Genomic DNA, 15,483 nt, shown 5'->3' with positions numbered 1-15,483 from the left:
CTTAATTATGTTGTGTTACTGCTGCTGTTCCTTGGTGTACGCGCTGTTTCTGGTTTCAGAAGATAGGATGCGTGTGGTGCTGCTTCCGCCCCCGCGGCATGCCTTCGTCCCGGAGATGGGGTGGCTGCAGCTGGGCCACTATCCTTCGGTGGCCAGAATGTCAGCGACCCGTCCGCCTCCCCCGCGGGTCGACTCGAAGCAGCGTGAACCGTAGCGTCTCTGCTCCGCCAGTACCGCCTCCCACGCCCGCCGCCGCGCCGTGGTCCACGGCGCTCGCCATTGCTCGCTTGCCACGACGAGGCAGTCGGTCGGTGGTCGAGGAGAGAGGATTTTAAAAAGTGGGCGAGGAAGATGCACTTACTCGTCGTGCCCACATGCTGCTGCTTCCCCACCACTTCGTCCGCGCCGCAACCACCATCGCTCCCGCGGCAGCTGTCTCGCAGCCTCGGCCACTCCGCGTCGCCGCGCTTCGGCCTCCCCTTCCGCCGGGCCGCGGTGCCCCCCGCCATGCGCCGCCGCGGGCGACGGAGGGCGGCGGCCCCTCCTCCGGCCGCCGCCGCATCAGAGGCCTCCAGCGACTCCCCTGGCCCTCCAGGAGGCGAGGACAAGGTGATTATGGTCTTTTGTGCCGCGCCGTGGCCTTTTGGGCGTGGTCTTCTCTGCTCTGCTCCGCTTTGAGCTTAGTACACTTAGTATGGTTTTACAGTTCCTACTTTTCCGTTCTGGCTTCTGAGCTTTAGGTCTGTGTTGCAACTGGCTTCTACTAGCTTAATAATAGCTTTAGCGTCCTGCCGCATTGCTAGATTTTGCTAGATCATGCAGGGGTTCGCAGTTCAGCGGGCGGATTCAGAGCGACAGGGCCGTACTGCAATTCACAAACCAATCATAAGATCACAGTCTGCATTGTTTAGTCGTGCACAAGCAAAGTGCCAGTTTGTCTGCTTTGCTATCGTGATGTCGCTGCAATGCGCTTCAGTGAGGTTGATTTTGCATGGCCAAACAGCATAAGATTATAGGATCGTTATTCTAAAAATGCAGTTCCAGTTTTTGCACAGGGTCCGCATTGCGCTATTAGCCGCAGTTCCTTTTAGGGAAAGGAGTTCAGTCTTAACTTCTGTTTATTATTATTTTTGTTTCGCCTAATGCTGTGCTGCGGTTACTAGCCGTAGATCTGCTTTGACCCGACATCCATTGTTCAACTACATGCCATGTCGTTGCAGCGAATGGCATTTTGGGCGCTGTGCGTGTCACTCTGCAAATGCTGGTGCCTCTTGTGCTGGTTTGTTGTTTGCTGCGTTGCTAATGGATGCATATTTCCTTCATCTCATGCTGATAGAGAGCTGGTACAGACCTCAAAACGCTAGCTAGAAGATTTTGGAAAGTCGCCGCCCCTTACTGGTGGTCAGAGGACAAGGTCCAAGCAAGGCTTCAGCTTGCTGGTGTATTTGCTCTCACGTTGGCGACTACAGGGATTAGTGTTGGATTCAACTTTCTGGGTCGTGATTTCTACAACGCCCTTGCCGGTATGTTTCATCTTTTGTTAAAACTGTTAAGAACTGGTAGCTTGAATGTTAGTGTTCTGAATAAACATACACACACATAATTGCCACTTTGCCAGTGCACGTGATTAAGATTAGAGGGTAGGAGAGGGAGCGATTAACAGTTTTCTGTTCCACATAAAAATTGAGTGATACTAAAGATGACATACCTCGGTTGAATCTTTTGCAATATAAAAAGTAGATAAGAAATTATGTTTCAGCCTTCTGTATGGGCGTAACTTCTTTTTTTCCGATAAAGGGCGTTTTTATTATCTCAAATGTAGCATCAAGCGATAGGGCGTAACTGAAGGTCTCACTTCATATAATTCAAAGTGAATGTACTCATAACTGAAGGTGTCACTTCATATAATTCAAAGTGAATGTACTTCATCTTATCTTTTTACTTGCTAACACATATTTAGTGGTGTCTCTTTCAAGACAAGGACCAGGAACAATTTACCAAGCAACTGCTGTACTACTTGGGAGGTTTCGCTGTAGGAGTTCCGGTGAGCATATTGCTGCCCTTTTGTAGGTATTGCTCTTCAAGCTGCTATTTGTAGCAACTAGACATGAAAACTGATAGTATCAGATGATGCTATCTTATGAGTAATCTTTTCTCCATTAGTGCACTGTCCTGTTTAACAATCAATGACTAGTATTTACAGAGGGAACATAACTGTGGTTTCCTGTGTTAAGTATCAGTGGTTTGTATATCATGATAGGTATCCTTTCCAGGGTTGTCTAGATCCACGATGTTCATATTTTCTAGTTGTTTCAGAGGCTGTAGCTAAATTTATTGTTGATGTTTTACCTAAAATCTACCTGGTTATCTCTTCCATTTAGCAAAAGGTCCCCAACTCCCGGAAAAAGTAATACACAATTGAACATTTGATCTTTGCACTAGAGGACTAAAGCTGCAAGGATCTTACTCTTGCTCCTGGTTCCCAGAAGTGTCTGGAATTGCTATGCTCCTATTAGCATTCATCATTAGGAGCTGTATTCGTTACGTTGCTTCTCATGTTGCAGATTCAGCAATTAGTGTACCTCTTAATCTTATGTTCTGATTTGCAACCTCCTGCTTGCACTGCTATACAGTTCTTTGTCTTGAGGGACTATGCAAGAGAAACCCTCTCTTTAAGATGGCGATCTTGGATGACGAGTTATTACATGAAGCGCTACTTTAAGAACAGAACATTCTACAAGATTCAGTCTCAATCACTAATAGACAATCCAGACCAGCGGATCAATGATGACCTAAGTGCATTCACTGGAACTGCGCTTGCGTTTTCCCTGACACTTCTCAATGCTGTCGTGGATTTGGTATCATTCAGCAATATCCTTTATGGGATCTATCCACCATTATTCATTGTTCTTATTGTTTATTCTCTTGGAGGGACCGCTATTAGTGTCTTCCTTGGTAAGGTAAGGCTTTTACCAGCATTATTTATCTATAACTTGAATCAAAATAGATATAATTGTTCACATTCTTTCGTTATTCATGTAACTAATAGTTTGCCATGCTTGTGTTGACAGAGTTTGGTCAACTTGAACTTCATGCAAGAAAAGAAAGAAGCGGATTTCCGTTACGGGCTTGTCCGTGTTAGAGAAAACGCTGAATCAATTGCTTTTTACGGTGGTGAGGAAAATGAACTGCAACTTCTGTTGGATCGGTTCAGGAGGGCTTACGAAAACCTAAGTGTAAGCATTGCTTGTATAGCCTGTTTTATCACCTTATATTCCCATTTGTTTTGCTCCACTTTCCTTGTTAGTTCTGAGTTCTGACATTATGAAAGCTGCCATTGGGTCATTTATCAGTAGGTAAGCCTGCTAAGCAGTGGGTGGAGTAGAGCTGCAAGCTTGCAATAAACCAGAAGCACCCACAAGTTTTTCTTCTAGCACTCATTTATATTTTGCAAAAGAATATTAGGATATTTGGATGAGTTTCTCAAATAATCCTCAATCGCTTATTTATAACACATTTCACCAGAAAGCAAAACACCCATGGTTTCTAGACCAAACTTTGCCTGTCCTTGATAATCCTGTAAATTGCTACTCATATTAGTGAGTCATGTTATGTAGTTTGAAAACATTGAGATACCAGATATGCTAATATTATGATATCCTAAAAGATTGTCAACTATGATGATAACTGTGGCAGGTGAAATAATTATTACTTTTCTAGAACACATCGCAAAGAGTATATTTTTGCATTGGAAGAAACGCCGAGAAGGCGCAAAAGATACAACACCACAGGTGATAATGACCCAAAACACGACCAAGAGCCTAACAACCAACTATGAAAACTGCAGCCTGAAGCTGCCACAAAACTACACAAAAGAGCCTGAGCCAATATTCTGACAAGGAATGCGGTAGGTGGTTGCGCGTGCCATTGGCTTCTTAGTGCCAACTAACTTCCAGATCTTTGTTGTAGTCGGGCTGTGCATTGTCAAGGACACATGATTTGCGGTGTTGCCACAATCTCCTCAGCATCAGCAAGATCGGCGAGCGAAATAAAATGTCATGATAGCTAGAAAAGCATGTTGAATGTCTAAAAATTTATTTCTCTCTGGATGTGGTATTACATAGGTTGCATTTCACATTAATATGCTTCTTTATATGTTTAAAGTAAATTATTAATACTGCTTTTCTTATCATGCTGTAATAAACTGTTGGTATTACATTGCAGTCATAAGCTTCTCCTGCCACTAGACTAAATATATTTCACCCAGTAACCAGGTCTATTTTTGTGGTTGTCTTTGTTCGGGGGTTGTTTGTGCAGAAGTACGGGGCCAGGTGTCCTTCCAGTGCTTTCTTAGGTGTGTCTACATGATTTGATGTAAATGGAACACGTATACTTCTAAAAAAGGTTTCCAAATTTAGATGATTTCCGGGTCCCAAAACAAACTCATGCTTATGCATTTATACTGTCGTGAGGGAATGCACCATGCCACCACCACTCTTGAAAACAGGCACTCTGTGTCAGCTTCGCTCTCTCTATACTTTTATGTTCAACTAGAAACTCATGATGCAATTTATATTTGCGAATAATCCGATGTTTGATTTTTTGTTATCCTTGTAGGAATTACTGATAGCATCCCGGAATCTGGAGTTCTTCACCAATGGTTACCGATATTTAATTCAAATCCTGCCAGCTGCAGTTGTTGCTCCAATGTTCTTTGCAGGAAAAATCGAGTTTGGAGTAATAAACCAATCGGTGTCTGCTTTCAATCACATCCTCAGTGATTTTTCTCTCATTGTTTTCCAGTTTCAGTCAATTAGTGCATTCTCAGCTGTCATTGATCGTTTAGGTAACACCTCCCTCCCCCCCTCCCTCTCTGCTACAGTACTTGCTAAGGTGCCTAGGTTAACCTAATTGAACTTTAAACCACAGGTGAATTTGATGATCTATTGGGTGAAAATGAGTCTTCTCTATCACCCCAACGTGATAGCATTGATGGGATCAACATCTCTTTCAAGAGCGGCAGTCCTTCTGTTCTTAGTTCTAATGGATCACAAATGCAATCTGAGCCAGGCATAGTTCTAGAGATTTGTGATTTGACATTGTTAACACCTAGGGGTGGAAATATTCTTATCACTGACTTCAGTATGGAATTAAAAGACAAGGACCACCTACTGGTATTTCATGTCTTATATCTGGTTGTACAATCAGTAACATAAATAATACTGGTGACATCAGACTGATGTGGTGTTCTCATTATTACTTTTAGGTGATGGGACCCAGCGGCTGCGGGAAGACCTCATTGCTCCGTGCTTTGGCTGGCCTTTGGACTAGTGGCACTGGGAATATCATATACCATGCCAGAGATTCTAGGCAGCTTCAGACAGCAAATTTAGGTTCTAATGAGCCATCCAACATAAAGCCGGAGGGTGAAGAACTATTGCAAAGTTCCAAGCAGAGAAGAGATAATGGCATATTTTTTGTCCCACAAAGACCATATATGGTTTTGGGTACTCTTCGTCAGCAATTGCTCTATCCTACATGGACTGCAGATACGCATCAGTCACCAACTAATGACGCTCAGACAAAAGGTAATTTGTTTCACGGGGAGGTATTAATTGCAAATTACCATGTATAGGTGCAGACTACATCAGTTTGGACGTTGAGTCAAATGGAAATTGTGCACGAACTGTATAATGGTAATCCAAAAAGTAACTAATACATGAAAGATCAAGGAAAAGGTGAAAACATAATTGCTCATATGATCACACCAATCTTTGTTTTGTTTCTCCCAACATGAATTTGTTTTGAACAAGAGTACCTATGGACATACCTAATATACGGTAATTATAGCATAGAGTTTTTATTTTTGTTGAATGGTCAAATATTTATTCATTTGTTTCGAGTCTTTGGCAGTGATAACGTACCGTTTATTTTACTTTAGCGAAGTCAGGAGGGGAGCCCCCCGGCTAAAGTTTCAGTAAAATCAGAAACCAGAAAAGTACATAGTGAGTTACAGAATACCAAAACTAAAATCCCAGCTAGAGAGAGATGAAAACAAAACATGAATACATCAAGGAAACTTTCTTCTAGTCCGGTCAGTCGTCAGTCCAGCCGAACGCAATGTTTCTTGCTTACAGAAGTTGCATCAGAGCAGATAATTCATCAGTGTCCCATTAGCCATTCCTGATCTTAAGCAGCAACATGAAGGTTTGGTCTGAGAGCATGAGAAAAGAGGGCAGGGAAATGCAAGTATCGTGGGCCATTATTAGTCCATGTACCTGTAACACCTTGGTACAGTTTGCCTCATGTGTGTTGTAGGAGTTCGATATATCCAACATGCAGAGTTTAGACGATTTCAAAGTCTTTAGACAGCACAGAAACACAACAGCACCATGCCTAGTAACTCCAGGTTAACCATTTTGAGTCGAGCGGGGATGGAAGTCCAAGTGAGTTACAGTATGCATCTGTGATCCATTGCATGTGGCGTTGGTTTTAGCAAATTTGGAGGTGTTACAATTTATGCCTAAATGAGAAGTATTATGGTGTTTAAACTAACATACTTCACAAAATATCTAGGCATTTGGAAAAAGTTCAAGGAGTAATACCACGGGATAGTTCTGAAATTTAGCATGTTCATTTCAGTGTTAAGACAATGTAGATTAATACCATCTAACAGAAGTAAAGGGCAGCCCGGTGCATGTAGCTCCCACTTGCGCAGGGTCCGGGGAAGGGTCCAACCATCTAACAGAAGTAAAATGCAAAAATCGTAGTGGTTATTTGTAATTTCCTTCTGATCTTGTAGGAGTACTACAGTTGTTTGAATTTTGTTGTTAGATGCGGAACAAACGTATGATTATTTTCTGATTCTGAAACATTCATGTGCGACTGACCTAAAGTTGTGCTATTTTTTATGAATACCAGCTCCTCTTTCCTTTCTGTCTGAAGTCTCCATGTCAGATGGGTTGGGTGCCAAGCCTGAGATGCCCTCAACTGATGAACTGATCAGAGTACTTGAGGTTGTTAGGCTGGGCTACATATTGCCACGTTTCAATGGCATTGATTCTGTCCATGATTGGGCCAGTGTTCTTTCGCTAGGGGAGCAGCAGCGTCTTGCATTCGCTCGGTTGTTACTCGCAAAACCAACTCTGGTCCTACTGGACGAGTCCACAAGTGCACTAGATGACATAAACGAGGTAACAATCTATATAAGCTGTTGTCACTCTTACGAGCTGCTTTGTACCATGAATTGTCAAAAAAGGCCAATTCTGGAATTATCACCTATAGATCTACTGAATTGCACAAATAGGTATACCTTGAGGCCGTTTTAACTATTTCTCCCCTGGCACAGGTTCATCTATACAGTCAGATTGAAGCTGCAGGGATCACATATATAAGTGTCGGTCACCGGAGAACACTTCACAGGTTCCACAACAAGGTTTTGTACATTTCAAAGTCTGATTCGACAACTGGCAGCCCTCGTAACTGGGAGCTAAAGCCCACAGATCAGAAATCAATTGAAGAATCATCCCCATTCGCATCATAAGAACTTCAGCATGCGAACCAGTTTAGGCCCCTTTCTCAATTTTCTTATCCCACATTTAACCCGCTATGGTAAATATTGATTCCCTACCAAGGATCCCATGGCCACAAGTTCGTCGTTACAACTTACAAACTGAAGCTGGAATGTTGACGAGGTTAATCTTACAGCTGGACTGGCAAAATTGTGGCAGTGCTACTAACCAACCTGTTAGCAGGATACACTTTAGGACCTGGAAAAATCTCACCTTTTTGTTTATGTTTATGCTTTGATAGTTTAGAATGAACTATAGCATATGTTTATGTATGGTTGATATTGCACTGCTGTTACCAAAACATTTTCATTTTTATCTGAGTTTTCTCTGCTGATTTATTTCACGCTTGACAGTTGTAATTTTTGTTTCATTGTTGGTTTATCTTGTTGTTCTGCTATCTATGTTCTAGCAACTGTAAGGAATCTCAGCTCTATAGAGTGGTTTAGATCACGAGGAACAGTTTTGAGTATTGATGTTCAGCAACTGTCGCGTGACAAAATCTTCTGGTGAAGACTGATACCATTTTCTCTTTCTTGTATTCTCCTAGGAAGGGAAATTCACCAATAGCCAATAGCAACTGGTCTGTGTGTTTTCTCAGTGCAGATCCTGGTCCGGCCTAAAGTGCGAGTTCTGAGTTTCGTATGGATCATAAGTTTTTCCTTTTTTCTTTTGAGCGTGTATGGATCATAAGCTATGTTGAAACCAATGCCACCGTCCTGTACAATATGTAGACCATTTATTGCTACCTGAGACGTACGCACAACCGGCTAGTATAATCTTGATATTATAGTTCCACATACATATCACCCATGTGTTTGTGCATGTAAGTATTCTAGAAATCCCATAGATGTATACTTGCCATAATATGTAAAAAATCGTAACAACTATCTTAACAAGTTTAGTGTGCATAATAAGACATAAAATTTCTTTAATCACAAAAGATGTATACATACTTTTCCTAATTCTTTTCATGCACATATGGCCATACATTTGTTTTTGTTTTTGTGAGCACACATATTTGAATTTTTTTACATCTTTTTCTTGAGATTTTTTTACAAATATCTTAACATGTTTTAATTTTTTCCTTAATCACAAAAATTGATGAATACGCCATACCGCTTAAAGAGCAGCACTGAAAATGCTAAAATGAATCCAAGAAAATGTGACCACCTATGCCAAGTCTAAGACTTGACCCATGTGGGCAGGTTTCACCACACGGAACCTAGTCATCTGAGTTATGATATTCTACGTTTTGTAGATAGTTTCTGAAAATGCAAACTATATAAGCAGTAGGTGTACATAACTTTTGAAATATGTGCACACAATTTAAAGTATGCATTACAATTGAAGGAATTTAACATAAGAAATTCACACGTTTTAAACAAGGATTTAAAGTTGCAGAAGTGCAAAGCGAAGTAAGATTGGTGGTAGCAAAGGTAATGTACTCGAGCAGGCCCCTTATGCGTTATGAACAGTAGCTTACACATAATTTTACTAATATGTGCTCTCAGCTGCTTCCAACAACACAAATGATAAATAGGTTTTTTTTGCAAGGTTGAATGATATTGAATGTATTTCTTTATGAAAGGTATATGTGAGTTGTTTCTACAATAACCTTTTACATAATGTTTAGAGCACTTTTTTTTGCGAAAAGGCCAAAATCCATTTATTAAAGCAGACCAATCCTTACAAGGTCATCCTTACATAAACTAAAAATTACACACAGGTCCTTGGGAAAATTGATACCCGTCTTCCTCTTGCACTCGCCAAAGGCGTGCTGTGAACGAAGCTCGATGCCGTCTCTGGACCTTCGTTGTTGACACCGCGTTGAGACCAATCAAAGCCGGAAGGCGTGGATGACATCGATTTGAAAAACAGATCGCCATCCCAGATAATAAGGCGGCGAAAAGGGCTAGATGATCCTCCTAGATTCGGCTAGACAGATGCAGAGAGACCTAATATCAGATGCTCCCTAACGAATGTCGAAGTTGGCCAAACATCGTCGGTTGGAGGAGCCATAGGACCAAGACACGAAGCGCCACAATGCACTCACTCTGCTAAAAGCATAACATGAAGACATAACCAGATCCACCACTCCAAAAGAGTAGTAACATACAATTTGCCGCCCTCCTTTACTTCGTTGTCGAGACCCCCGCTGACGAGGCGGACCAGGAGTCAAGAAAACCTTTTATTCTTAATCTGCATGGTGCCACCATCACCACCGCAGTGCCTACATCGGAGCAGCCGGTGGAGGAGGAGTGGATCTATGGCCTTGCTGGCAGGGAGCGGTGATGGCTATCTAGGGCCTTGGGAGAGGGAGAACAGGAAAGTAACGTTTAGACTACACAAAGCTTTGATCTACAAGAAGAAACATGAAAAAAATAGATATTTGTATTCTAGGTTCTTGAGTAGCCCTCTTCCTCGGCCGCAATCGTGCCTCATGAACAATGTTTGTTATCTGCTTCCAACAATATAAATGATAGATACATGTGTTTTCACAACCATTGAATCATATTTGAATGTCTTTCCTTGTTAAAGGAACACGCGAGATGCAAGTTGTTGCTACAAGAACGTTTTACAAAGATAAGAAAACAAATGCAAAATGATGTCTTTATTCGCGGTTCTAGAGTATTGAGATCGTGTCTTGGATTCAACAAATAGTACTTGTTTATTCTTATTCTTCATTATGTTGGCTTATTTCAGAACAAATGATTACACAAAACTACTTGTGCTAAACACAAAATAGAAAGCCGTAGAAATAACCTGTTACATTTCTTAAGACGCGAAAACAATATTGGGACCAGAAGAGATAGCCGGCTTGTAAGAAAATTACTTCCGGTAGAGAGGAGGTGGGGTGGAACCACAAGCACCCAATAATACATTTCTACAAAGTATAAAGACAGTTCACACATATACATTACAAATACAGCGACGCTACCCGCACGACAATTTCCATCTGATTTCCGTACGATCTCCCGGCTGGCCCGTTGGATCCCAACATCTTTTCAATGTGTGGTTCAGAAGTACGTAGCATGCACGAGCATCGGACCAAAAATGTCGCACGCATAGTTATTATCTCGAACATTACAAATGCTTTCTCCATTTCGCCCTGTATAATCAAACCACCCATACGATCGACTTCATCCTCACCACCATCATCATCATCGTCATATCCTGTGGTCACATATACTACTAGTATCGTACTACAAGGAGCTGGTGATCATGATCACATCCTCCTCCCGCCGGTTCCGGTCTCCCTCTGGCAGTTGAAGTAGACGGCGGCGACGGGCAGGCCGAGGTTGTAGAGCTCGGCAAAGTCGCGGGTGCTGAAGTTCTGCCGCCACCCCGGCGCGTACACCGTCTGGCGGCCCAGCTGCTGGAAGAGCAGGAACACCAGCCGGTGGATCCCGAGCACCGGCCGCGGGCCCTCGTAGCACACCACCTCGGTCCCTGGACATGCATCCGTACGAAAAGTTCCATTAGATTTAGAGCCCAGAGCGACGCTGAGTTCTGTATAATAAAGTGGTGAGACGTGAGATCAGTTTTCTTCTCCTGTACCGAAAGATACTCCTGTCGTCCCCGGGATGTCGGTGACCAGCCTGCATCGGTAGATCACATTAATATTGGTTCAGCACTTAATTACAAAAAAGCACTCCCTCCGTAAAGAAATATAATAAAATAATGATCTAAACGTTTTTATATTTCTTTACAGATGGAGCAGATGAGTAGTCTTCAGTGAAATTGATGATTAAGTTTGTGCAGGAGATTCTGGTCTCAGGAAACCTCTGCAGTTTGGACCTTTGGGGTGACCCTTTTAGGCTATGAGTAGGCCATCCAGGTATTTGCGAATTGGTTGTCAAGCAGCCCCAGCATGGGCATGTAAAGAGGGATACAAATTTGGCGCCCCCTGCCTCAATATAAGTGCAAAGCAAACATTGCCTTCCATGCCGGTGTTCTAGATTTTTATATCGCGTCACAGGAATTAAGTAATTGATGGTGTTAAAATAAATATTTCTCGCCGAAGCCAATTTTTGTGCTGCACAAGTTTTATTTGAAAAATAAAAACTGAATAAAGCATGAGATATGCATTTATTGGCATGTTGCACTATATATTAGTTTTTTTAGATGATGACTCTTTTTTTTTATTTTCTTCCACTTATGCATTTTTCCTGATCACACCACGAAAATACTATTGCATAAGAGATAACATTAATGTCCTCAACCGATTCTTTATTTTGTTTGGCTTAATGTTGTAAGACCTTGTGAGAATTTTTCTTCTCTTCTAAAACTTGCAAAAGCGAAGGAATTATTTTGTAGCCTTGTACGGTATATATAGTTCAAACTCAAAACAATGAATAAGGAGCCCCCCCTCCCCTCCCCTTAAATCTTTAGCTAAATATATGTAGGATACATCTTATCAAAGGATATAGTTTTTTTTATTAAAAATATACATTTCATTACAAGTCTAGTTAATAATGTGCGAACTAGAGCATATAATTTAATGCAAACTCGTAAAATGTCATTCTTGTTCTATTAGTAACGGACTGACGAGACATATCATCTTCCCATAGAACAAAAAACAATTTGCTACCTCTAGCAATCCTAACCTTTCATTTTCCTTAAATTTATGCTTTTTGCTTGCTTTACTTCACTAGAAGTTCTAGTTAACTTAGCATTGATTTTTTAATCCCATTTATGGTGTAATTACCTTTGTTCTAGTTTAATTGTTGCATATGCCTATTTTATGTTTAACATAAGCTAATATAAACCCATAATGTGATAACCCTAATTAGCAAAGATATAATTGTCCCGGTTATTCCGGTTTGATTCTAATTGTACAATGCAAACAAGTTTCCTATTTCATACGCCCTCCATCCATATTACTCCCTCCATTCCTTGATGTAAGGTGTATAGATTTTTGAGAAAAAGTCCGAAAATATAAGGTGTATTGCATTGCACCACTCGTTTGGATATATTTTTTAGGGATTTGATTACAGTTCCTTATATCGGGCAAGCTCCTCTATTTCCTCATGTCAATTAGTCAGGTGTAATCTTGCCCAAAACTTATGAAATTTTCCCTCCACGCGCGTTCTTTAATTTTCGTGCCAAAAACTATACACCCTATATCTAGGAATGGAGGGAGTAGTACTTTTAGCTTTATACTAAACCAGTGACAACTAATATGGAACAGAGGGAGCAGTAATTTGGTATATCTTGAATTTTCGTACTTTTAGCTTTAGTTTAATACCTTTGTGCATTAGAATAGCTGTGTGTGTGTGTGTGTGTGTGTGTGCGCGCTGCAAATGTTGGTGTTTCTTTCTTTATAATTTTTCCTTCTCCTAAGTACATGCGCCCCCCATGCATGGGCCGAGATAACATGCTTTCTTTTCCATATATAGGACTATATAAGATAATTTCGAAGTTACTAACTGGTGAGATGATTTAAAAACATAGTGGAACTCTTTTATAGGCACATTAGTTGCTTAATTGTATTATTGTGCGTCTAAATGCGTATTCCCCTAAACTATGTATGCCAATCTATTATCATATACACATAACTCAATAAGAATCTAATCTTATTTAGCCACTCCGCGCATAAAATCAAGAAGAAGCCATTCCTTCTCGTTTATTTACTTTTATCTTTGGTTTTGGAATCCGCTAGGGCCCTAGCATGTACTTGGAGGTCGGGTGCACAAGAAGTCAAGAATTTGATTGAACTCAGTTCAGGTGGCGAGTGGGCCAAGCACCCATGCCTCCACCACACCACGTGAGAGAGTGAGCTATCGTTTTATCCCTCATTAATCCCATCGAATGATCGGAGGCCTTTTTGGCGGAAAGATCCTATTTGGCCCCGTCAACTGTATACAAATATCTGCCTGAGGCAATAAATCTGAATTTAGATTGGATATATGGTAGTATAGGTTAGGGGCACGGCACGGCATGGGGGGGGGGGGGGGGGGGGGGGGGGGGGGGGGGGGGGGGGGGGGGATGTTTCCAAGCAAGCAAGCTAGCTAGGGATTAGGGAAGTAGGGAGGGAGGCCGCTAGGAGTTTTGCCGGCGCGTGTTCTGCTCTCACCAGTGCAAGTACTCCCTAAGGCTGGGATCGCTGGGGCTTGGAGCATCCGGATCCACCATCACCTGCGCGCAGCCAGCAGCCACTTGAGTAAGCAGTCTAGGAGCATGAGCTAGAGCGACGTACGGCGGGAAGCGGAGCCGGATCGGTCGGCGGACTCACCAGCGTGTAGAAGGTGCGCATGTCCGGGCCGCCGACCTCGACGCGCGGCGGGTCGGCGATGGCGGACGGCCTCAGCTCGCAGCCGTTGGCCACGTCCCTGGACGCGTAGCCCACCCGCAGCGCCACCCGCCGCACGAACGGGTCCACCACGTCGCCGATCACGCGCCCCACCACCAGCGGGTCCCCGCGCTGCATGCCGCTCCCCACCATCTTCTTCTTCTTCTCCTCCTTCTTGTCACCACCGATCCTTCTCCGCCGCCGGCGAGCAGGAGTGGCGGTGTGTGTGTGAAGGCGGCCAGCTCTCTCAGCTCGCCCGTGCTAGCAGCTCTAGCTGCGTGTGTGTGGTTTCGGTGAGGCCGTCGTCGTTGCTGTTGCACCACGACCGCCTGACGTACTTATAGGCGAGGAGAGGAGAGAGAGATCTCTGGACTAGCTCGCTCGCTCGCTCGCTCCTCCAGCGCGACGGCCCTGGCTAGGCTAGCTACCTGCTGGAGCACGAGCAGCTGCCGAGGCGTACCGCGTGCGTCAGGCACTCAGGCTTTCCTAGTCCTAGATGGTTGCTGTCGATCGACGGCCTGGGTGGGGAGAATCTATCGATCGGCCGGCCACCAAGTCCATTGCTCTGTCCGGAGTCCGGACTCCTGTGGCGATGGGGAAGAGTCGTGTTTGGGAAAAGGGGGGAGTGGGTGGGTCAAATGGCCTATTGCCCGTCTAGGAAAGGAGAGGCGCCCGTGCTGCTGCTGCTGGCGGTACGTGCGGTGCGGCGCATGAGAGAGGCGGAGAGCGAATATACAACAGCCCCATGTTTTCTATGCGTCCCCTCGAAACTTAATTCATTAGCCAGCCCACGGTTAGGCTCTTAACCGCTACCTGTTTTACTGGGAAACTAATGGGCTTGTGTCCGGGGTGGACCAAGAGGAAAATTTAGGTGGGAGGAAAGGATTTGTGTGGAGTCGCTTCTTTGTAAATTCAGGTGATATAAGCCTCCGATCCATATTAGTTGTCGCTGAAACAGATATATCTGGACATATTTGAGTGATATCTATTTGAGCGATAATAAATATGGATTAGAGAGTGCATTTTTTTACAACACAAACAATCAATCTTTTATCACAATTTAAATTTTGAGTGGGGTAAAACCCCACCCCTCTCGGCTCTTCAGCTTGTCACTGCACCCCCCCCCCCCCCCCCCCCCCCCCCCCCGACGTGGCTACTTCGGCGTCGATGTCGCAAACCTCGGTGGTCCTCATTGATGATGTTGTGTGTTTGGAACCTCTGAGAACAGATGAATGATGCCGTCTTCAATGCGGCGACCCCCTCGACTATTCAACTTAGGAAGCAGTGCAAAGATGATGCCGTCCTATGATGGGCCAGATTCCCGCGTGATCAGTGCCAGGAGGCTGATGCTTGAGTCACTTGCTTCTCGGTTAGGAGGCAATGATTGACCCCCCCTCTCTCTCTGTATCCACTTGGTGTATATATCTCTCTCTATATTCCCCCTTGGCGTGTAAAAACTCTTTGGGACTTTGGGCCTTCTTTAATGGAAATTCAGGTGAGGAACCTCTTCCCCCCGTGATTAAAAAAATGTTTAACATGCGATACCTAGTAAGAGATGAGGTATAGCTGATTATTTTACGGAAGATGGGTCATGTGCAAAATTTAGAAATATCAAGAATC

General features: G+C 43.3%; 2 protein-coding genes across 2 annotated transcripts; one reads left to right on the top strand and one right to left on the bottom strand.

Moving 5' to 3' along the window:
• The first annotated feature begins 133 nt into the window (after nt 1-133).
• On the top strand, nt 134-7,914 carry LOC125543272 (ABC transporter D family member 2, chloroplastic). Its single transcript, XM_048706569.1, has 10 exons — nt 134-609; nt 1,337-1,523; nt 1,977-2,044; nt 2,634-2,960; nt 3,072-3,236; nt 4,618-4,846; nt 4,930-5,174; nt 5,267-5,588; nt 6,922-7,193; nt 7,349-7,914. Exons 1-10 carry the CDS (start codon nt 352-354, stop codon nt 7,541-7,543), a joined length of 2,268 nt encoding a protein of 755 aa, XP_048562526.1. The 5' UTR covers nt 134-351; the 3' UTR covers nt 7,544-7,914.
• A 2,512-nt stretch (nt 7,915-10,426) lies between these two features.
• LOC125543269 (protein HEADING DATE 3A-like) lies at nt 10,427-14,486 on the bottom strand. Its single transcript, XM_048706565.1, has 4 exons — nt 13,807-14,486; nt 13,648-13,709; nt 11,130-11,170; nt 10,427-11,021 (listed from the first exon to the last, which is right to left on the bottom strand). The coding sequence occupies exons 1-4, from the start codon at nt 14,014-14,016 to the stop codon at nt 10,798-10,800; spliced, it is 537 nt and encodes a 178-aa protein (XP_048562522.1). The 5' UTR covers nt 14,017-14,486; the 3' UTR covers nt 10,427-10,797.
• Nucleotides 14,487-15,483: the final 997 nt, after the last annotated feature.

The sequence above is a fragment of the Triticum urartu genome, chromosome 3 (assembly GCF_003073215.2).
Source record: "Triticum urartu cultivar G1812 chromosome 3, Tu2.1, whole genome shotgun sequence".
NCBI classification, from domain to species: domain Eukaryota; kingdom Viridiplantae; phylum Streptophyta; class Magnoliopsida; order Poales; family Poaceae; genus Triticum; species Triticum urartu.
The sequence above is the reverse complement of the archived record's forward strand: the minus strand, read 5'-3'. Positions and strand labels throughout refer to the sequence as shown.